The sequence below is a fragment of the Podarcis melisellensis genome (assembly GCF_964234715.1).
Source record: "Podarcis melisellensis genome assembly, chromosome: 9".
Taxonomy (NCBI): domain Eukaryota; kingdom Metazoa; phylum Chordata; class Lepidosauria; order Squamata; family Lacertidae; genus Podarcis; species Podarcis melisellensis.
This window is the reverse complement of record NC_138541.1, coordinates 5,194,251-5,216,710: the sequence shown is the minus strand read 5'-3', so window position 1 is coordinate 5,216,710 and position 22,460 is coordinate 5,194,251. Positions and strand designations below refer to the sequence as shown.

The 22,460-nt window shown below is 46.0% G+C and overlaps 1 protein-coding gene across 6 annotated transcripts in view; it reads right to left on the bottom strand.

Annotated features, from left to right (window-relative positions):
- SLC4A11 (solute carrier family 4 member 11) overlaps positions 1–22,460 on the bottom strand; it is a 235,840-nt gene that overhangs the window by 79,023 nt on the left and 134,357 nt on the right. For all 6 annotated transcript variants that reach the window (XM_081924889.1, XM_081924892.1, XM_081924887.1 and 3 more), the window contains exon 3: positions 18,846–18,998. In XM_081924889.1, coding sequence (XP_081781015.1) covers positions 18,846–18,998 — 153 coding nt within the window. The remainder of the gene's footprint in view (positions 1–18,845; positions 18,999–22,460) is intronic.

The window sequence follows — 22,460 nt, the reverse complement described above, 5'->3', positions numbered from 1 at the left end:
TTATAGGGAACAAGGCACAGGGCCTTCTCAGTAGTGGCACCTGCCCTGTGGAACATCCTCTCATCAGATGTCAAGGAAATAAACAACTACCAGACTTTTAGAAGACATCTGAAGGCAGCCCTGTTTAGGGAAGCTTTTAATGTTTGATGCATTACTGTATTTTAATATTTTGTTGGAAGCCGACCAGAGTGGCTGGGGAAGCCCAACCAGATGGGCAGGGTATAAATAATAAATTATATTATATATATTATATCATTCCTGGCTGGAGGGCGCCCAGGAAGGACGCGACGGCTTGGACTTCCTGCAGGCCCAGCGCTGCCCGAAAAAGCAGCACAGGGCCGGCACACACCTGGGACACAACCACTCCGGCCAGTGCCAGATTTACGTATAAGCTAAACAAGCTATAGCTTAGGGCTTCACTCTCTTGGGGGCCCCAAAAAAAATTAAAGGAAAAAAACCTAGATGTACATTTCCGAAATAGAAGATGAAAAACAAATAAAACAAAACCTACATATAGCAACAGTGTTTTGTGTTGTGTAGGGTCCTATGATGGAAGTCATCATTTCTATATACAGGGTGCCTACATTCTACATGTGCAAATAGCTTTAGATACCTATTAGGTCCATAAATGACCATATAGCATATATTAAGCACAAAAAACAGCAGCAATTTGTTGTCGACAAAGGACAGCTGGACGTATAATAAAGGGCCCCGTTACCTTCATTAGCTTGGGGACGCATCAAACCTAAATCCGGCCCTGCCTTGCCTCCATGACATAGAGCTCGCATGCATCCCCAGTCACCGGTGGGACTTTCTAAGTCGCTGTCCCTCAGGATCCCTTCCAACTCTTCTACAATTCTATGATTCTATGCTTCTTATAAAACGAAAATGACTTTGAGAGGTCCGAACACAGAGCTCCAAGGATATGTCCCTTTTTATTGCATTGATGATGATTCGTGCTCACGGTGCTTACAAGGCAGTTAGATGCGCCGCTACTTTTAACCAGGCCTTTGGTTGACATGATTGACATCCCATACCCTTTTAAAATGTGGCTCTTTGGGGGGGGGGGCTGTGTGTGTTATTGGGTTATTGCATTTATTTTGATTTTATATATTGTGATCTTTTCTGTGAACCGCCCTGAGACCTCTGGGTATAGGGCGGTATATAAATTCAATCAATCAATCAATCAATCAATCAATCAATCAATAATACTGCACCTGCAAAGGTTTTGGGGCAGACACAATGATTTGTTTCCAGTCAGGACATCCTTCAACTCCTTATAGCACCTGTTTCAGGGTTTTAATCCCCACCCATGCCTGGCTATTTTTTATTTTATTTTATTTTTTTCACTATAGGCTCTCCATGATGCAGAAACTCTGAGGAAGCATTGCAGAACTACTAATATAGCAGATTGCAGGGGGCTGGACTGGATGACCCGTGGGACCCCTTTCCAACTCTCCATTTCTATGATCTATGAAGACAGGCCGGCCTTCACAGCTTTCCCATGTGAAGAGGTAATATACATTTTGGCCCCGTTTTCAGAACGATCGCATGCCAGCCATTCCGGCCCAATACAGATGCTCCTGACCTCATGCACTTCTTATTGTTTCATAAATACACTTTCTTAAAAAAACCCCACCAGCCTTTCGTGACGTGCATTAAATTCCTAGGGATTGCAACCGGCTATTCATCAGCCCTGCAGCAAAAATGCCTGCCACTTGCCGAAGAAATATTGAAGCGAATATGCTGACAGGAGCAGAACTGCTAACCACAGTCTTGTCTTGTCTTCCTTCAGAGAACATACATTCCCCCCCCCCCCCGCCTCCTATTGTCTTTTAAAAAAACAAAAACTGATGTGGAGAAATCCAATAAAAATATGCAAATAATTAGATGCAATGCAAGAGGAATCTAGCATAGCTTTGCTGACAAATCAAAATCTGCCTTCGAAAACCTGAGTGGCAGAATGCCCACGCCATTAGTGTAATTATATGCTGACTTGGGCATGAAATTTATGAAGGATTTGGGGGGTAGAAATGTCTTGGCGGCCCAAGTTTCAGAGGGTTAAAAAGACCAACTTGCTTCCTTAATTCATCAATGGGCAAATCAGGAGAACCAGATTTAAAATTAGAGAGATATGAATGGGGAATGTTGGAAAGAGGCCTTATGTAGAGGCAGGTGGTCAGTCTTCTTGCCCATGCCATAAGAATGGAAGAAGAGTCCTGCTGTGGCCGCCAAGACCATATAACACCAGTCCTGAAAGACCTACATTGGCTCCCAGTATGTTTCCAAGCACAATTCAAAGTGTTGGTGCTGACCTCTAAAGCCCTAAACAGCCTCAAAGGCCCAGGATACCTGAAGGAGCGTCTCCACCCCCATCGTTCAGCCCTCACTGAGGTCCAGCTCCGAAGGCTTTCTGGCAGTTCCCTCCAAGAAGTGAGGTTACAGGGAACCAGGCAGAGGGCCTTCTTGGTGGTGGCGCCCACCCTGTGGAATGCCCTCCCATCAGATGTCAAGGAAATAAACAACTATCTGACTTTTAGAAGACATCTGAAGGCAGCCCTGTTTAGGGAAGTTTTTAATGTCTGATATTTTGTTGTGTTTTTAGTATTCTGTTGGGAGCCACCCAGAGTGGGTGGGGAAACCCAGCCGGCTGGGCGGGTAATGAATGAATGAATATTACAGTCATACCTTGGGTTACAGATGCTTCAGGTTGCGTTTTTTCAGGTTACGGACCACCGAAACCTGGAAGTACCGGAACGGCTTACTTCTGGGTTGCGGCGGTCGTGCATGCGCAGAAGCGCCGAATCGCAACCCGCGCGTGCACAGACACGGGTTGTGAATGTGCATCCCGCACGGATCACGTTCGCAACCCAAGCGTCTACTCTAGTACTATTATTATTATTAATTATTATTATTATTATTATTATTATTATTATTATTATTATTATCGTCATCATCATTATCATCATCATCATCCGGCCAATGGCCAATCTAGTCCAGCGTTCTGTTCTCACAGTGGCAAACCTGATGCCTCATCAGGGAACCCCAAAAGCAGAATCGGTGCACAAAGAGGCCTCTCCCCTCCTTTCAGCAACTGGTATTCAGGAACACTGATGTCTCCAGCTGGGGAGGCACAAGAGAGACAAGCACGATGTAAGCTTCGCAGTGAGTAGCTGCCTTCTGCCTGCGAAAGAACTGCCGACCAAGGGCTCAGAACGGTTGCTTTCCCTCCGCCTCGCAACCTGCTCCAGTCCAGTCAACACCTTGAGCATCTATGCACCCACTATATGCTCCGATGTACAAACCAAGGAGCAGTCCTACGAGGAACTGGACCAGGCTGCCAGGAAGGTTGCAGATTGCGAAGACCTCTTCCTAGCTGGGAGGTTTCAATGCCAGAGCTGGGGACGATCATCACACACATGACAAGTGCATAGGTCGTCATGAATGAGAATAGAGAAAGGCTGTTTGAGCTGTCCTCTTATCACAGCCTCTGCGTCACAAACACCTTCTTCTCCACCAAGGCGAAACACTGAGAGCCCTGGGGAACCAAAACTGCACACACACACATATTCCTAATGCGGCCTGCCTCGCCTTACAGGGCTGTGCTGAAGATTGCTAAAGCCAGCTTCCCCAACATGGTGCCCATACACAGCCAATAGCCAGGGTGATGGGAGGGAGCTCTGGTCAAATACCTGGAGGGCACCAGGTGATTTAAGGGGTGCAAGATATGCTCAAAAACACTTGAGATGCAGTAAAGAGCTGCTTGGCTCTGCTGACATTATACAACTGACGTCATAACATTTTTTTCTTCGGCTGTTTTAATACTTCAAAAGCAGCTCTCATTACTGGAGCCGAGGGAGCTGTTCAGAGATTTCTACCCAGGATCTCTCTCTCCTAGGTCAGAATTAGTCATCCGTTCCTATTTGCAGAAAGAAAACACAAACACCTAATTGGAATCATACTTAAAAATAGGAAAATAGCTCGCACCTAAATCTGAAGAAAAACAAGAACCGGCCTGTGTCGAGTTTTTCTCTTTTGTCTTTTCTGAGCTTTTAAGACCACCTCATTATAATTCATATATATATATATATATATATATGAAGATGACGAGTGAGACCTCGTCGAAACGTCGCCTAGACACCCCAACTTTTACACGGGAAGACACCCGAGGACACCAAAACCTGCATATATATATATATATATATATTTCAGGGATGCGACTGAGACCTTGGGTGGTGCTGCAGATGTCGGCAACAAGGGAGAGAAACAAAAGGGATCCTAAGAAATTGCAACCTCTGCCCAACCCCAGAGAGCTTATAATCAGGTGTCTGGAAGCCCATGTCATGTTGAAGGAGGTGTGAAACATCCAATAAGGTTTCCATCGCCCTTTTGGGTCCCTCACTGAGCTCTTTCCTTCGCATGCGTGCCGAAGAGACGGCTGTGTTGCCATCGCCAGTTCTCAAAAATAGCAGTCCCCTTCGCTTTCTCATCAAAGGAACCCGTTGCATCCCCTGAGCTGCGACTATTTCACTTCTCACCCAGCGGCAGAGTAGGGGGGGCTGAGATTTCCAACCCCCTGGGAGCCGCAGGTTTCATCGCACCCCACAATAACTTGCTCATTCCGTCAGACGGGGAAGGAAAAAAATCCCATGCACCGAGAACCTGCATTCTGAAGTGTATAGAAGGCCCAGGGGCAATTAAACTGAGACCATTTGGGGTGACCTGCCGGATCAGGATCAGTTGCCTGTGGGAAACTTGCAAGCGCAAGAGCACTCCCAGATCCTGTGGTTTCCAGCAGCTGATGCTCAAAAACGCAAAATAAACAGCAAAAACAGACAGACCTCAGCGTAACACTCAACATGGAAGTGTGGCACTCAAAATGGAAGCAAGGCACTCTCTCAAAACAGGGCACGTCCAGCTTCCAAAAAAAGTTCACAAACCGGAACACTTACTTCCAAGTTGTTTGAGTACCAGGGCATTTGAGAACCGATGTACCACTGTGGTTGCAATTTAAAAAGAGATGCAAGCAATCTCACCATAGAAAAGGAATATGGTACCCAGGTTGCCCGCATCCCTGCTCGGTCTGATGTCGAGGTGCTTGCAATAGACGAGCAACTTCCACCATGGTCCCTTAAAGCCAGATTTATCCTGGACAGCTATTGCAGGAGGGGATGGCTTCTGGCAGAAGACTGTCCCCTTGGCAGCCGAAACAAAATAAAAAAAAATATTTCCAATAGCACCTTAGAGACCAACTAAGTTAGTTGTTGGTATGAGCTTTCGTGTGCATGCACATTTCTTCAGATACCCTGGCAGCCATTCAAATAGAGGACTGTCTTCGGCAAAGTAGGACACATGGGCATCCTAAGACCAGAGATTGCCTTATTTGAGCAGTGGAAGGAATCTCTAGACCTGAGCAGCACCTGGCATCCCCATATACACAGCATTTGATATTTTCATATATTGATCCAAAATAAGATGGGGTATCTACTCTTTTTCATTACTGTTTGTATTATACTTTATAATTTTTGTAAAGTGATATGTGCATGCAGGTCATCGTCTGTAAGAAAATTATTTTCAGTTTATGAAGCAATTCTATATCATCCTACCACACTGACGAAGAATTCTACGAAACAGTAGTCGATATCCGGAATCACAGTTCAGTGTTGGACATCATATTTGCTGAATACACAAAGCTTCACAGCTTGTCTTTCATCGTACAAAGTCTGGTACCTCGGTTCATTTAAATATTTTCAGAGACTTTGAGTCGAAAGATTTCATATTGTACTTGTTATGGTTTGAAGGAATTCTATAGGTTAAGGTAAAGGGACCCCTGACCATTAGGTCCAGTCGTGGACGACTCTGGGGTTGCGGCGCTCATCTCACTTTACTGGCAGAAGGAGCCGGCGTACAGCCTCCGGGTCATGTGGCCAGCATGACTAAGCCGCTTCTGGCGAACCAGAGCAGCGCACGGAAATGCCATTTACCTTCCCGCCAGAGCGGTACCTATTTATCTACTTGCACTTTCTGTGCTTTCGAACTGCTAGGTTGGCTAGGGACCGAACAATGGGAGCTCACCCCATTGCGGCGATTCGAACTGCCGACCTTCTGATCAGCAAGTCCTAGGCTCTGTGGTTTAACCCACAGCGCCAGCCGTGTCCCAAGGAATTCTATAAAGATTGTCCATTGCGTATGTACATGGTCATCATGTTGCCTAGACATTGCTCACCTCCCATATACACAGCAGCCTCTTCTGCAAACTCTACAGAGGCCAGACGATTTTGACTTCCCCCTTGCTCATTCGGGGTTTATCCTGGCCCATCTGAAACAAAACCCTCCGGCCTCCGACCTCAAAACCGCATGCAAGAACTGCGCACAAGTGTTCCAAAGGCTTTAAGCCGGGCGAGCAAAGTTCCTAAGAAACATTTGTTAAAAAATTCCCCACCTTCTCAAACTGCCCTTGTCAACCAGGAAGCACGGACAGAAGCCTAACCTATCAGGGAACACAATTGGCCCATCCATTTTCCATTCTCGGAGTAGGAAGCGCTGAAGTGGCCGGCATCCCACCCTGACATCAGGGTTTCTAAAATAGGATTTATCAGATGGAGCTCGCGGGGCCGGCATTGTGCCTGGCGACATGAAAAGGGCTTTGCTATTAATGTGAGGAAACGCAACTATTGTGTGCAGAATGATACCCATGCCGTCCCAGACCACTTGTCTCTGTACGGCTCTCTCTCTGGAATTCCCTGGCGCCGCCAGAGTGGGCTCCTTCTTATATCCACGCAACCCCTCCTTTCGGGGGGGGGGGATTATCTCAGCAGCGGGACCCACCTCCTGCCCCCCCCATGTTTTGGAAGCTCTCGCTTGCCGGTTGAGTTTCCCGGTGGTTTGCCCCGGGTGTGCCTGCATTGCGTCTGGAGCGCTTTTCAGGAAACTGTCGATTCAGTATCTCGGCACGGCCTATTGTGTGGAGGGTGGGACAAGCCTTATTAAAAGTGGGTGTTTGTGTGCAAGAAAGTGTAAAGGCTGCCCCATTATTACAGCTAAACAAAGCCACATCCTGCCTTCCAACTGGCTCTCCACCAAATTGCTACCACCGAGAAAATAATAATAATGATTTAGGAAAAGGGGGGGTTGGACACAACCACTGCCAGAAACTTTTTTCTTTCTTGTTTTCGACCTCAGACACAGATGCACGGAGAAGCGTTTGCCATTAGGAAACAAGCCAGCTACTAAAAGAGTGAGCACAGACGGGGGAAATAAAAAAAATGACTTGTCCTTGGTCCCATATTGCTCAGTACTGTCTACACTGACTGGCAGAAGCTCTCCAAGATTTCAGGTAGGGCTCTCTCCAGCCTTTCCTGGAGATGCCAGGATTGGAACCCGGGACCTTCTGCATACAAAGCAGGTGTTCCTGAAGGGAGCTAAACTCCTCCCCAGTTGGCACCGTCCAATATTCACAATCATGAATCTGGAAGCAGAAATGGGCTCACCTTTCAGTTTCCCCACAGAAAGCCTCTCAGACTCAAGTTTGTCATTTTGCTAAAGGAGATGTACAATGAGCTGAAGATGGCCGAGGCAAGGACATTTCAGGTGTCCCTGCGTCTGGGTACACACACAAATATTTCTAGCTGATATGTGGTTAATGCTGATGTTATTTTACAGGTTAGAAATGCCCATATTGATTTGATAATCCTATAATAGGGATTTTGCTGTAACTATGATGTTTAGCTTATTTAGTTGCTGCTTTGTTGATAGTGTTTAGAAGACATCTGAAGGCAGCCTTGTTTAGGGAAGTTTTTAATGACTAATAATAATAATAATAATAATAATAATAATTTATTATTTATACCCCGCCCATCTGGCTGGGCTTCCCCAGCCACTCTGGGCATCCAAAAAAATATTAAAATACTGTAATACTGATGTTTTAATGTATTTTAAATCTTTTTCTTGGAAGCTGCTTTGGGATTCCTTTGAACAGTGGGGTAGAAATACAATCAATCAATCAAATTGTGCTGTGGAATGAGAAATGGCGTCACCACCAAATAACTTGTGTTTTCCTCTTGGCGCTGGCTGTCTAGGTCTAGGACATGGGTAGGCAAACGAAGGCCCGGGGGCCGAATCTGGCCCAATCACCTTCTCAATCTGGCCCGCGGACAGTCTGGGAATCAGCGTATTTTTACATGAGAAGAATGTGTTCTTTTATTTAAAATGCATATCTGGCTTATTTGTGGGGCTTGCCTGGTGTTTTTACATGAGCAGAATGTGTGCTTTTATTTAAAATGCATCTCTGGGTGATTGGTGGGGCACAAGAATACGTTCATTATTTTTTCCCCAAAATATAGTCTGGCCCCCCACAAGGTCTGAGGGACTGTGGACCGGCCCCCTGCTGAAAAGGTTTGCTGACCCCTGGTCTAGGACAATGCAAAATGCAAACTCTACAATTCTCTGATTCTAAATAGCTGTGTTATTCTCCTACCTTTGAGCAACAATGCTCAGATCTAATTCCCCGTATTTTTCATTCTGCTGGGATGTTGTAGTAGTTACTATACACAGAGCTACTTCCTTCCACCACTAAAGCTATCACAAACCTGCAGACTCATCAGATACCTTCCTAAGGACTAGTAACTTCTTGGGCACATAATTTAACATGGTTCTACGAATCCGCCTTTGCTCTTAAGACATGGAAGTGGCCTCAGAAACCTGAGAGGCAGACTCAGGTCATATTTCTGAATGCTCTTATCCTTACCCCGCCCCCCCAAAAAAGACCTGCCATGTGTAGGGTACAGCACAGTTCTTTTCCAATACAGTGGTACCTTGGTTCTCAAACGCCTTGGTACTAAAACAACTTGGAACCCAAACACTACAAACCCAGAGGTAAGTGTTCTGGTTTGCAAACTTTTTTCGGAAGCCAAACAAGCTCCGTTTTGAGTTCTACGCTTCCGTTGCAACGGCTCTCAACCTGTGGGTCCCCAGATGTTGTTGGATTACAACTCCCATCATCCCTGACCACTGGTCATGCTGGCTAGGAATGATGGGAGATGTAGTCCAACAACATCTGGGGACCCACAGGTTGAGAAACACTGGTTTAGAGTGTTACGCTGAGGTCTATCTGTTTTTGCTATTTATTTTGCGTTTTTCTGGCTCTTTCCTTTTTGTTTCTGTGACTGTGTGGAACCCAGTTCAACTACCGATTGATTGATTGATTGATTGATTGATTGATTGATTGTGTGACTGCAGTACATTGTTTATTGCTTTCATTTTATTGCTCAATGGTCTCGTTAGATAGTAAAATTCATCTTAAATTGCTGTTTTAGAGGTTGTTTTTAAAAGTCTGGAACGGATCGATCCGTTTGGCATAGGTTTTGGAACGGACTTCCAGAACGGATTAAGTCTGAGAACCAAGGTATCACTGTATACAAAATGTCCCAATGTCAGCCTGGATAGCTCAGTTGTTGGGAGCGTGGCGTGGCGCTGATCACGCCAAGGTTGCAGGTTCGATCCCCGTCCGGGACAACTGCATTGCAGGGGACTGGACTAAGCAATCTTCAGGATTCCTTCCAATTCTGTTATTCTATGATTCTAAGGTGGGATGGGGGGGAACCATTTGAAAACATAGCGCAGCCCTGAATTCCACAAGACAGACTTCCAACTTCACTAGCTTCAATAAATTGTGCAAGCCCTGTTTTTTTTTCCCTCCCTCTCCTTCACTCCCCCAGGCAAAATTATGCTAAAGTTTAGCACATTGACAGTTTTAAAAGCAAGCCTATGACAGCACAAGTATGAGATTTATTGTACAGTACTTGCATTATGCACATGCATCCAAACGCCTCGAGGCTCTGGGCATGTTTTCTAAACCTAATAAATAACAACATGAACAGTAAGGGGCTGTTGCTTTCAATCACATGGCTCAGATGAGCCTGTTAGGAGTTAAGTGCTCCCAGAGAGCTCAGAACATAGTTTTAAAGGGTATAAAACGTCGGTTCCCAATGGTCTATTAAAACAGGAGTTGAATGATATTACGAGAGCGGTCTGACCTATCAATGGGGCAGGGGGACCACTAGGTCAGTTGTCCATCTAGTCAGTGACTTAGGGGGTTGGAAGGGGAAATGAGAGCAGCCACAGCAAGCTACAAGCCCCCCCCTCCCCAAACCACCAGAAATTCTGCCTTTGCAATAATCGCCATCATGTTCAAGACCAGTAGCGAAGCCAGAAAGGTCACAGAGAAAAGGGAGTGTTGCAGATCCTCCAAGTGTCCCTGTTTTCCAAGGACAGTCTTGGATTTGCAGAAGCCGTCCCGGTTTCCGATTTGATCCCACAATGTCCCGCTGTACACCTACAGTCATACCTCGGGTCACAGACACTTCAGGTTGCGTTTTTTCAGGTTACGCACCTGCCGAAACCCGAAAGTACCGGAACGGGTTACTTCCGGGTTTCGCGGTTGCGCAGAAGTGCTAAATCGCGCTTTGCGCATGCACAGGCGCGCCGAATCGCACCCCGCACGTGCGCAGACACGCCACTGTGGGCTGCAAATGTGCATCCCGCATGGATCATGTTCGCAACCCAAGCGTCCACTGCATTTTCATCGGAGAAATGTTGGAGGGTATGGTACTGGCTTCTGTATCAACGCCGTTTTAGCAATCTAGGTTAGACTACTGCACTGCACGACGCCCGGGGCTGCGTTTGGAGACAGTTGCAGAAACTTTGGCTGGCACAGAATTCGGCAGGTGGATTGCTGAACGGGACCAGGCGGACTCAAGGATATAACCTGAATTCTGGCCTGGCTGCGTTTTCCGTCAGTCGGTTTCCAGGCTGAACTCCAAATGCTAATTGTGGTTACGAGTGTTTGAACCGGACCTGGGAGACCTGGGTTCAGATCCTGGGCCAACCACAAAGCTCATTGGCACACTCTTATTTCACCACCTCACACGGTCATTGTGGGGATAAAATGGGGAGGCGAAGAATTGCGTGCAGCAACTTTAACTCTTCAGAGAAAAGGTGGGATAAAAATGTAATGGTCAACACTGTAGACTCTCTTCCTCCTGGATTCTGTTCCATCAGGCTGAGGTGTTAATTCCAAAAAAACCCACCTCTCCTGAAAAGGCTTTTAAGGTAGTTTAACATTACGTAGCATGGACAAATTTAATGATATTTGAAACGTAAACCTAAATCAACATATACCCCAGTGATTAATTTATACCTCTACATATATACTCCAAAGTTTTGTAACCTTAATTATAAAGTAAAGGTAAAGGGACCCCTGACCATTAGGTCCAGTCGTGACCGACTCTGGGGTTGCGGTGCTCATCTCGCTTTATTGGCCGAGGGAGCCGGCGTACAGCTTCCGGGTCATGTGGCCAGCATGACTTAGCCGCTTCTGGCAAACCAGAGCAGCACTCGGAAATGCCATTTATCTTCCCGCCGGAGCGGTACCCATTTATCTACTTGCACTTTGACGTGCTTTCGAACTGCTAGGTTGGCAGGAGCAGGGACCAAGCAACGGGAGCTCGCCCTGTCGCGGGGATTCGAACTGCTGACCTTCTGATAGGCAAGTCCTAGGCTTAACCCGCAGCGCCACCCGTGTCCCTATACTTTATGGTTATTTTCTTACTGCTGTTTTCCTTTGCTTTTTATAATGTTTTTAATGTAGCCTCTTTATTTTTCTCTTTTCTATTCTTTTCCCCTCCCTTTTGTTTCCTTTAACTCACTATTATAATCTCAATAAAAGAAGAGTGGCAGATGAAGAACTTTGCGGAACTGGCGAAGCTGACGGGAAAAATCAGAAAACAACGCGATCAAGTATTCCAAAAGGACTGGAGCAAATTTATACAATATTTGAAAGATCATTGTAAGCAATTAACAACACTAGCAGGGTTACCCGAAGAGTTGTAACGAGAAATTTCTGGCCTTTCTATATTTATTTAAATTTTGAGGTATCTTGCCATGAGTTATATTAGAATTGGGAAATATATAAGATGCTGTGATATAAAGATTACTTTCGAAAGCCATCAGGTGGAATAGAAGGAAGTCGATAGGCTCTAAAGAGTCGAAGAAGTAATGTGGATAATAATGATGTGATTATAGATGTTTAAATGGAAAATTAATAAAAATTGCTTTTTAAAAAAAATATATAATCTCAATAAAATATAAATAGTAAAAAAAGAATATACAAGCATGGTCTCTGTCAACTGAAGAAGAGACAGTAGCAGACGGAAAAGGAGTTCACCTCCCAGATTTTTTTGGAGAAGGAGGAAGAGGCCTATCGATGGCTACCAGCCCTGAACGCTCTTCTCTATCTCCACAGTCGGAGGCAGTGATGCTGATGAATATCAGTTGCTGGAAACCACAGGGTGTAAGAGGGCTCTTGTGTTCGAATCCTGCTGTTGGCATTCCCAGAAGACACATCTGGTTGGCCACTGTGAGAACAGGATACTGGCCTAGATGGGGACCCTTCTTATGTTTTCATTTATTTCGTTATTTAAAAATATTCAGCCTGAGATTAGCCAGGTACCAGCTTGCTGCAGTACAGTGGTACCTCTGTTTGCGAACGGGATCCGTTCCGGAAAAGCCCGCAACCTGAAGCGCCGTATCTGCGCAGGTGCGCAGCATGATTCATAGCTGTCAACGTTTCCCTTTTTTTAAGGGAAATTCCCTTATTCCGAATAGGATTCTTTGCAAGAAAAGGGAAAAGCTGACAGCTATGGCATGATTTGGTGCTTGTGCGCATGCGCGAAGCACGATTTAGCACTACTACGCATGCGCGTGCAGCATAGAAATAACCAAGAAATAACCTTTCCGGTACTTCCGGGTCGCTGCGTGACGCAACCTGAAAAAAGTAACATAAAGCAAACGTAACATGAGGTATGACTGTATACCAAAACCGCTTCTCAGATATGAGAACGAAGCACTGAGCAAAGACTAGGCACGCCTCCTGAGCACAGATTTAAAGATTAGCAGAGCAAGGTGTTTCGTTTCGTTTTGACAAATGGTGTCAATCATGCCAAAAAAGGATGTCTGTCTCTGGCAATGTTTCAGCACTCCTTGTGAAAACGTTTAATTATTGCAATTGCTCTCGTTTGCATCATCTTGTAGATCAAATCTGATTGGCTATGTAGTATTTCGACATGTTCCCTGATTGGCTGGGACATCCATGGACCAAGGAAGAAATCAGCCTCCGCCAAAATGGACAACCCTTAACAGGCCTTAGCCTTCCTACGTCAACCAAAATTGCCGGTTTTTGCAGGAAACTGGGACACATTTGCGTGCAGCTGTGGAGTTCAATTAATCATTAATTTCAGAATGTGGCAGCAGCAGTGTAATGGGCAATAACAATAATATTTGAACAGCCTGTGTGCTTAGATTAAATTCGAATGCACTGCATTTTTAAATTGCTCTTCTACAGTGCATAATGATTTGGAAGAGATACTTTAGAAACTAAGCGTGTCACGCAATTTCTAGGAAGCACTAACACCCGGAGAAATTTATATTCTAACAGCCTTCTGAAGACTGAGGTTGCATGAGTCATACCTATGAGCCCATGCATAGTGAGCGGACGGCTTCAAATTTTATTTAACACTTTGTTGTTCGAAGCGAGTCTCTGAGATGTGCAATGGCCTCTGTGCAAACCATTCCCAAGAAATTGCTCTCAAAGCGATACCACACCTTCAAGTAGGAATCTCTCCCTTCTATCAAATAGTGATGGATGTGAGCACTTAGCCAACGAACCCCAAACCAAGTCTTTGGTCCAGGGAGCGAGAGAGTCCGTTCGACTCTCCAACAGCTCTTACCACCAGAAAGTTCCACCTGAAGTTTAGTCAAAATTTTCTTTCTTGTAACGTGAAGCCTTGGGTTCGAGTGCTACCCTCCAGAGCGGGAGAAAACAAACTTGTTCCCTCTCTCAAGTGGCAACGCTTGAGATGCCTATCACATCTCCTCTCTGTCTCCTCTTTTCCTGGTTAAACATACCCAATTCCCTCAACCGTTCCTCATCAGGCTTGGTTTCCAGACCCTTGAATATCTTGGTTGGCCTCCTCTGTACATGTCCCAGCTTGTCCACATCCTTCTTCAATTGTGGTACCCAGAACTGGAAACAATAGTGGTGTGGTCTGACCAAGGCACAATACAGCAGTACTTCCTTTGACCCTATTGTTGCAGCCGAGAATAGCATTCGCTTTATTTGCTGCTGGATCACACTGTTGACTTGTGCTAAGCTTGTGGTCCCCTAAGATCCCTAGATCCACAAGACCAAGACAAAATATGGAATGGCCCTTCCCTGTGGCCCTAAGAGCCCACCAGAGTTTAGGAAGAAGAGTAACAGGAAGGATAACATATTATTTTTGAGCATACAAGCCAACTCCTAGGGGCTGAGGTCCTTTCAGCCCTGCCAATAAAATATTTGTGGGGGCCTAGCCTCCCCAAAGTTAATGGGCATTCAAATGGTGTGTGATCAATGATGCGGGGGGCAGGGCTTATCTGCACCCCACAATATTTTATTCCTGATTTAGAGAACGGATTGTCAGTTTCTGGACGTGCATAAAGAGGTGCGTCACCTTCTCCAAAATGCGCCACCCTCTCTCATGCCCTGTTATTATTTACTTGGGGAAACTTGCAAACCGCTTAATCAAAAAGAAATACAGTCATACCTTGTTTCTCAAATGGCTTAGCTGACGAACAAATCGGCTCCCGAATGCCGAAAACCTGGAATTAAGTGTTCCAGTTTTTGAACATTTTTCAGAAGCTGAACATCCGACGAGGCTTCTGTTTAACTGCAGGAACCTCCTGCAGCCAATCAGAAGCCATGCCTTGGTTTTTGAACGGTTTTGGGAGTTGAACAGATTAAGTTTGAGAACCAAGGTTCCACTGCATATCTCTAGGCAGGGTATATAAAGCAATCATCCATGATGCACAGATAGAAATCAGAAGAATTAGTGTATATATAACTAAACGATGTGTCTGGGTAGCCTTCCCGGCATGGAGTGACGTTTTTAGAAGAAGTCGTAAAACAGCATAGCAAAGGTGCCTGTCCAATGTTAACAGGCAGGCAGTTCCAGGCAGAACTCAGGTCCTGCTCAGAGGTTTCCCATCGCCACATCTGGCTGGCCGCTGGATTGAATGAGTCTTTGGCCTCATCCGGCAGCCAGACCACAGTTGTCAACTTTTCCCTATTTTTAAGGGAAATTCTCTTATTCCGAATGGGATTCCTCGCAAGAAAAGGGAAAAGTTGACAGCTATGAACTGGACTCCTCTCTGCACTGCAAGACAGATGCCTCACAGCTGTGGGCCAAGCGTTATACGGCGCATGTTTGGGTTCAGCAGGCGATGGGAGTCACGTAACTTGCAGCTTCCGAAAGCAGCAGGGGAAACAGCCTTAGACGAGCCGGGGAAAGCTAAGAGCAAGGGGCCGGCATCCTCTATTCATTCCGGCGAGGGTTTTTTCCTCTGCAGTCGAACAATGCTAATTCACAAGGGCAGGATTTTTCGAATAGCAGAGAGGCAAATAATGGCACAATCGATTGCGTAAACAGAATAGCAAGACACGGACGCGGCAGGGGCACAATGAGCAGGCCGACATTCTGGCAGTCCTCCACGCACACCCCCACGGGAAGGTGCTAAATTTAGCTGCCCCTCATTTCGCCTTGCCTCGCCCTGCGTCCACCTCCCCACCCAACCCTCTGGGGGCCGTCGGGCTTATTGCATTGTCAGCGTTGGCGTATCTCAAAGTGCAGAGAGAAGAAAGCACCTCGTGGTGCAAGGAGAAGGGTGGAAAGATATACCGTATTTTTCGCTCTATAGGACACACTTTTCCCCCTCCAAAAATGAAGGGGAAATGTGTGTGCGTCCTATGGAGCGAATGCAGACTTTCACTGAAGCCTGGAGAACAAGGGCGGTCAGTGCACACTGACCCCTCTCGCTCTCCAGGCTTCAGGAAGCTATCTGCAAGCCTTCGGAGTGTGGCGGGAGTTCTCGTCGGGCTCCGAAGGCTTGCGGATTGCAGCCTGCAGCCCGAAGCCCGGGGAGCGCAGCGCTGCGCACCCCGGGCTTCGGGCAGCTATCCGCAGCGCTTGCCACTGCTCCCGGACCTGTTCCCCAGCCCCGCGGCTAAAAACGAAGCCACGTGCAGCCTCTCCTGGCTGGAGAGGTTGTGTGTGGCTAAAGAGGAAGCCAAGACAGCCAGCCAATTTTTCTTCTTTATTTCCCCCCCCCCAAAAAAAAACTAGGTGCGCCCTATAGAGTGAAAAATATGGTATACCACAGTTTGTGGGAGAGAAACATAGCAGGAGCTAATGCAGATGAGACAAAGAGGTGGTTTCTCCCTAGGCGGAGAAGGGCAGCCTAGCCAGAGAGAGTGAGAGAGATGCGCTACACAGGGCCACAGAAACATACAAAATTGCTTTGTGCCAAATCAGAGCACCGGTCCATTTAACTCAGTGTTGTCTACACTGACTGGCGGCAGTTTTCCAGCTGAGCTACTGTCATGGACTGGCTGGATGCAGAGGAGTGGGAGGGAGGCAACCGCTGGGAATTGCCAGGGGAAGAGAGCTCAGAGCCAGGGGATTAGTGGTGGGTCGACAATGCGTGGTCAGAGGGAGAAGAGGGAGCAGACTGGGAGGAAGAGGCAGCAGGGTTTCGTGAGCTGGGAGAGTCTGTGGCAGAGAGCAGTTCAGAATCAGAGGCAAAAGCAAAGGTTGGAGAGTAGGGGAAGGGCCAAGAGGCAGAGATGAGGCTGAAGAATCCAGGGAGTCTCTCCCTCCTGCTGCAACCAGCTCCCCTCCCCAGTGGTCTCCCAGAACCAGAAGAGGTCTGAAGCGGGAGGAGCAAATTCAGGCATGGCGGCGTAGTCTCAGATTGCTTGGGAAGGACCCAGGAAGGGAGGAGACTTAGGGAACTGTGGGATCTTCAGTCTCCACAACAGGGGCAAGATCTACCAATTCGAGCTGCTGAGCTCACTAGGCCTGACCTCCTGCGCCAACCTTGTTTCTGTGAGAAAACAGTTAACTTCACTGATGCCGTGTGATTTCTTGCTGACCTGCTCCTGACAGCTACAGCCTTTTCTTTCAATTTTAAGAGCAAAGGAAGTGCTTTATACTGAACCAGGCCATTGGGCCATCGAGCTGACTGGCAGCAGGGGTTCAGATGGGCTTTACAGAGGGTTACCAATGTGATGCCCAAGGGCACATCTGCAGAGGCCTTCCCTGGTGCCCACAGCGTCCCCTTCCCCCGCCTTTCCTCTTGTTGAAATTAAGCTTGAAGGCAGCATTCTGTTGCAGGCAACTGAAGAGATTTGTCGTCTGTGCTTGGTTGCAGTGTGTGTGTGTGTGTGCAATTCTCACAACAGTTTCCCCGGTCTGGAAATGTATCCATAGGCCCAAAATGTTTGACAACCCCTGGCACGGAACGAGATTTCCCAGAAGCTCAGGCACCTGCTGTTGTGCTAACACAGTCAGCAAACAGCGCAGATGGAAGCGAAGACAAGCGGGATGTTATGGGAGAAATTATGTATTGTAAAAATGATGGAGACGACGCTTTGTGCCTCTGTTGTGCCTGTGCTTTGTTCTCCTCCTGATGCGTTCGACTGTACCATTATACACCTTGTTGCATATAGAAACACGACACAAATAAAAAAACCCTTCCAATTCTCTGCAAATAGAAAGCAGCCTGCATCTTCAAAATTGACTTCAACAGGATGCCACACACATGTATCCGTAGCCTTAGGTGTGTGTTTTTTGTGGGGGGAGATTGTTCTGTTAAGTATTAACACTTTAGGGGCTAATTCAGTGTCTCCCAGCTTTTTACAAATCTCTCTCTGGGAAGATGGAAGCATTTTCCATTGTGCCAGGAAAAGGATATTTTATTAAGGGCAGCCTCTTTACCCCTGTCACTCCCTCTGCTTAGGCCAGCCCACCCAGTCTTGGTTCAACTTGTATTAGTCGAAGTGAGGCCAATTCCTGTTTGAGTTCAATAAACACACCCCAAAGAGTCTTCCCATTTTGAACACTCATGCGCCATCACACAACCGAGTCCTCTAATAGGTGCCAAGATGACCGCCTTGTGCAAAATGAGAAATGGCCTAACTATGGTTAACTATGGTTTAAAGGTGAACGCACAGCCTGGTGTTACACAGGGAGAAGATCACGGCCGCTACTTGGAGTTGAGACGTGTTTTGGTTTAGTGTTAACATCCAAACTCAGGCTTGTTGGGAGAGAGACAAACCATGAGCCTGGGCTTGAATACAAGGTTCAATCAAACCATGGCATAGTTGCCAGTAGCGTGGTGGCAGCAGGACCAGAGAAGGAGCGAAGGAGGGATGATTTTCTCCCTATCATCAACACAATGCTATCCACCTTTAAGCCATCGTTAAGCTTAAAAGGTAAAGGGACCCCTGACCGTTAGGTCCAGTCATGGCCGACTCTGGGGTTGCGGTGCTCATCTCACTTTATTGGCCGAGGGAACCAGTGTACAGCTTCCAGGTCATGTGGCCAGCATGACTAAGCCGCTTCTGGCGAACCAGAGCAGCACACGGAAACACCATTTACCTTCCCGCCGGAGTGGTACCTATTTATCTACTTGCACTTTGATGTGCTTTCGAACTGCTAGGTTGGCAGGAGCAGGGACCCAGCAACGGGAGCTCACCCCATCGCAGGGATTCGAACCGCCGACCTTCTGAGCGGCAAGTCCTAGTCTCTGTGGTTTAACCCACAGCACCACCCACGTCCCATTGTTAAGCTTAGCTGCGATCTAAAAGTGATGTGCAAACCAGGCCATGGAAAACAATATTATAACCAGACAGAAATTTAGGAGAGAGAGACACACCAAGATGGTCTCAGGTACGAAGCAGGCAGCATTCTTACCTGTAACATTCTGCTGTACATCCAAGTTGACATTCACAAAGAACCTGATGCTGTCCCCGGAGACGATCGAGGAATTGACGGTGTCAAAAAGTTCTTCACCCCCGACTTCTTCTTTGTTCTCACAGCCATCGTCCGTATCGCACTTAAGGTAGCCTGCAACAAGAGAGAGACTGTTTTATTGCTCACTCTTTGCCACACATCTCAGGGAATCAAAGAAAAAGTCTTAACAAGGTGTTTTTTGCATAGGCAGAACAAAGCAGCCATTTTTGCTCTCAGCAGAACCATGTTGTTCCCACCAGGCACGTTCCAAGCGTATTCTCTGAGCGGGTCAAAGGAATTTCAGACTTAGGAGGGAGAAATAAGAAAAAGGTAGCAGAGCTGGGAGGAGAGGTGTGCTCAGGGCTCGAATGAGAATTCTGTCCTGGCTCGTTCGCAGCTGCCTTTATTTTGCCTTTATTTTGCAATAAATTGGCTTCGTGCAACTTAAAGGCTGACCAAAGCTTGCCTTTTGTAATTGCTCCTTGAAGTCAAGAGGGTTAGAAACTTAAAAGAAAAGAAGAGAGAAAGAAGGAGAGAGAAAGCAGCCTCCACATTTTAATGAAATCTTGTTCCAGGATTTTGGGGAAAGTCCAAGAGGAAGATGCAATAAAATGCACACTATAAAGGGAGTTGGAATTACAACAACAAACAGAAATAGAAGTGGCCAAAAAGGTGAAATATCTAGGAATATGGATAACCCCGAAAAATATAGATCTATTTAAGAATAACTATGAGCAGGTATGGAAAGAGATAAAAAAGGACTTGGAGAGGTGGGGGAAGCTGAGACTGTCATTCTGGGGTAGGATAGCTTTAATTAAGATGAACGTTCTTCCGAGAATGCTATTTCTGTTCCAGAACCTACCGATAATTAAGGGCACTAAGATATTTAAAGAGTGGCAAAGAGGAATCTCAAAATATGTCTGGCAGGGCAAAAAACCAAGGATTAAGTTTAAATTGTTAACAGAAGCTAAAGAAAGAGGGGGATTTGCTCTGCCAGATTTGAAATTATATTACGAGGCATCGTACCTTTGCTGGGTGAAAACGTGGATAAAATTGGAAAATAAGGAATTATTAGATCTGGAGGGGTTCGATAACAGAGCAGGATGGCACGCGTACTTATGGCAGGGGAAGAGGAAACATAAGGGTTTCGCAACACATATCTTTAAAGGCCCTCTAATGGAAGTTTGGGAGAGGAATAAATTTCTACTAGAACCCAAAGTCCCACACTGGCTATCCCCATTGGAAGTTATGAGCGTGAAAAAAGTAAACATGAGAGGCGATTGGATAACTTATGAACAACTGTTAACAAAAGTAGGGGGGGACATGGAAACTGAAACCTTATGACCAGGTTAAAGAAAAAGTTAATGATTGGTTACACTATTTCCAAATAAACGAAATGTTTTGACAAGACGTTAAAGAGAGAGGATACGCGGATAAAGAATCTAAATTCCAGACTGAAATAATAAATAATGATTATAAAATTCTTTCTAAAACATATAACATGCTATTAGAGTATAACTTGATAGATGAGGAAGTGAAGTCGGTGATGATTCATTGGGCAAGGGACATCGGCCATAATATATACTATGAAGAATGGGAGAAACTCTGGAAAAAAAATCTTAAATTCACAGCTTGCACAACGTTAAAAGAGAACCTTATGAAGATGTTCTACCGTTGGTATATAACACCTGCAAAATTAGCAAAAATATATAAAACCTGCAATAAATGCTGGAAATGCAGGGAAAAAGAGGGATCCTTCTTCCATATGTGGTGGGACTGCAGAAAGATCAAAGGTTTTTGGGAAAGTGTATATAATGAAATGAAGAGTATATTAAGATACAGCTTTGGGAAAAAGCCAGAGGCTTTTCTGTTAGGCCTAGCAGGAAGTGATATAAAGAACAATGATAGTAAATTCTTTCAATATGCAACAACGGCCGCAAGGGTCCTCTTGGCCCAAAATTGGAAACAACAGAACATACCGACGCTTGAGGAATGGAGAGGAAAACTACTAGAATACGCGGAGATGGATAGATTGACGGGGAAAATTAGATATTTAAAAGACCAAAGGTTCATTGAGGATTGGGGAAAATTCGTGGAATATCTGGAAAATATAAGTGAAGGTCAGATAACGCTAGTTGGGTTTAAAAGAGCTCTGTGAAAAGGCTGGAATATTGTCTAAAGAGAAAAAGAAGGAAAGAGAAAATAATGTCAATATAAGCTAGGATTTGTGTGAATTTACTAAATTAAGGTATGGAAGATTTGAGGGGAAGCTGAAGGAAGTCTTATAGAAAGAAATTTGTGACAACAAGGTGTAAATTGCTGTTCTTTTTTGTTTGTTATGATTTAAAACAATAAAAATTATGTATTAAAAAAAAAAAGGAAGATTGGAAGGTGCTTTATACAGAATCAGGCCACGGGTCCTTTTAGCTCAGAACTGCCCACACTGGCTGGCAGCAGGTCTCTGCGGTTTCAGGTCTTTCCCCCAGCCATACCTGGAAATGGAAGGGACTGAAGCTGCCTACCATTTTACTATAGCCCTTGCCCTTGCACAAGAGATCAACGGAATACAGGACAGTTATAGCTCAGTTGGTTAAAGCATGCTGCTGACAGTGCCAAGGTTGCAGGTTCGATCCCTGTAAGAGACAGCTGCCTATTCCTGCATTGCAAGGGGCTGGACTAGATGATCCTCAGGGTCCCTGCCAACTCTATCATTCTAGGTCAGGCTATTTGGGTGTCCAGCCCAGCCTTGAGAGCACTCTGCCAGTGCCTCTCCGAGACTTCTGGCGTCTTCCACATCACCTGCTACCTTCATCCTTCTGAGCTGAACTGAACCTGGAGCTTCCTTCACACAAATCATTTATTTACCGTAGAACCTTGGTTCTTGAACTTAATCCATTCTGGAAGTCCATTCGACTCCTGAAACCGTTCGAAAACCAAGGCGTGGCTTCCGATTGGCTGCAGGAGCTTCCTGCACTCAAGCGGAAACCAGATCGGACGTTCAGCTTCCGAAAAACGTCTGCAAACTGGAACACTTATGTTATGGTCTAAGTTGAATAGGATCCAAAATTCAGCAGTCTGATTGGTCCTAGAACAACAGGACTCAGAATGCAGCAGTCTGATTGGTCCACAGGAGCCACCCAATCCAGCTCCAGGTGGAAGTGAATCCGGAACCTGATTGGCCTACAGGTGAATCCCGGAATTAGCCAATCACGTGGGGCCCATTGTGTAAATAATGTATATAAAGCAGACATTCTGGGGGAACTTCCATTCCTCCTCACCACTATAAGCAGAATAAAGAGCATGAAATCCACTCTCGACTCCAAGTATATTTCAACTTACTTCCGGGTTTTTGGCGTTCGGGAGCCAATTTGTCTGTTAACTAAGCCTTTTGAGAACCAAGGTACCGCTGTATTTCCATATGCGCATTGCTTTTCTTCCATCTTGGAACCCGGGGCAGCAGCTTACGGTTCCCCTGCAGCCTCCCACTGCTCAGACTCAGACCTGGCTTCCTCCCCGAAGTATAGCTACTACATTTAAGCAGGAGCCCTCGAGGAAATCTGGTTTCTGTGCGTTCCA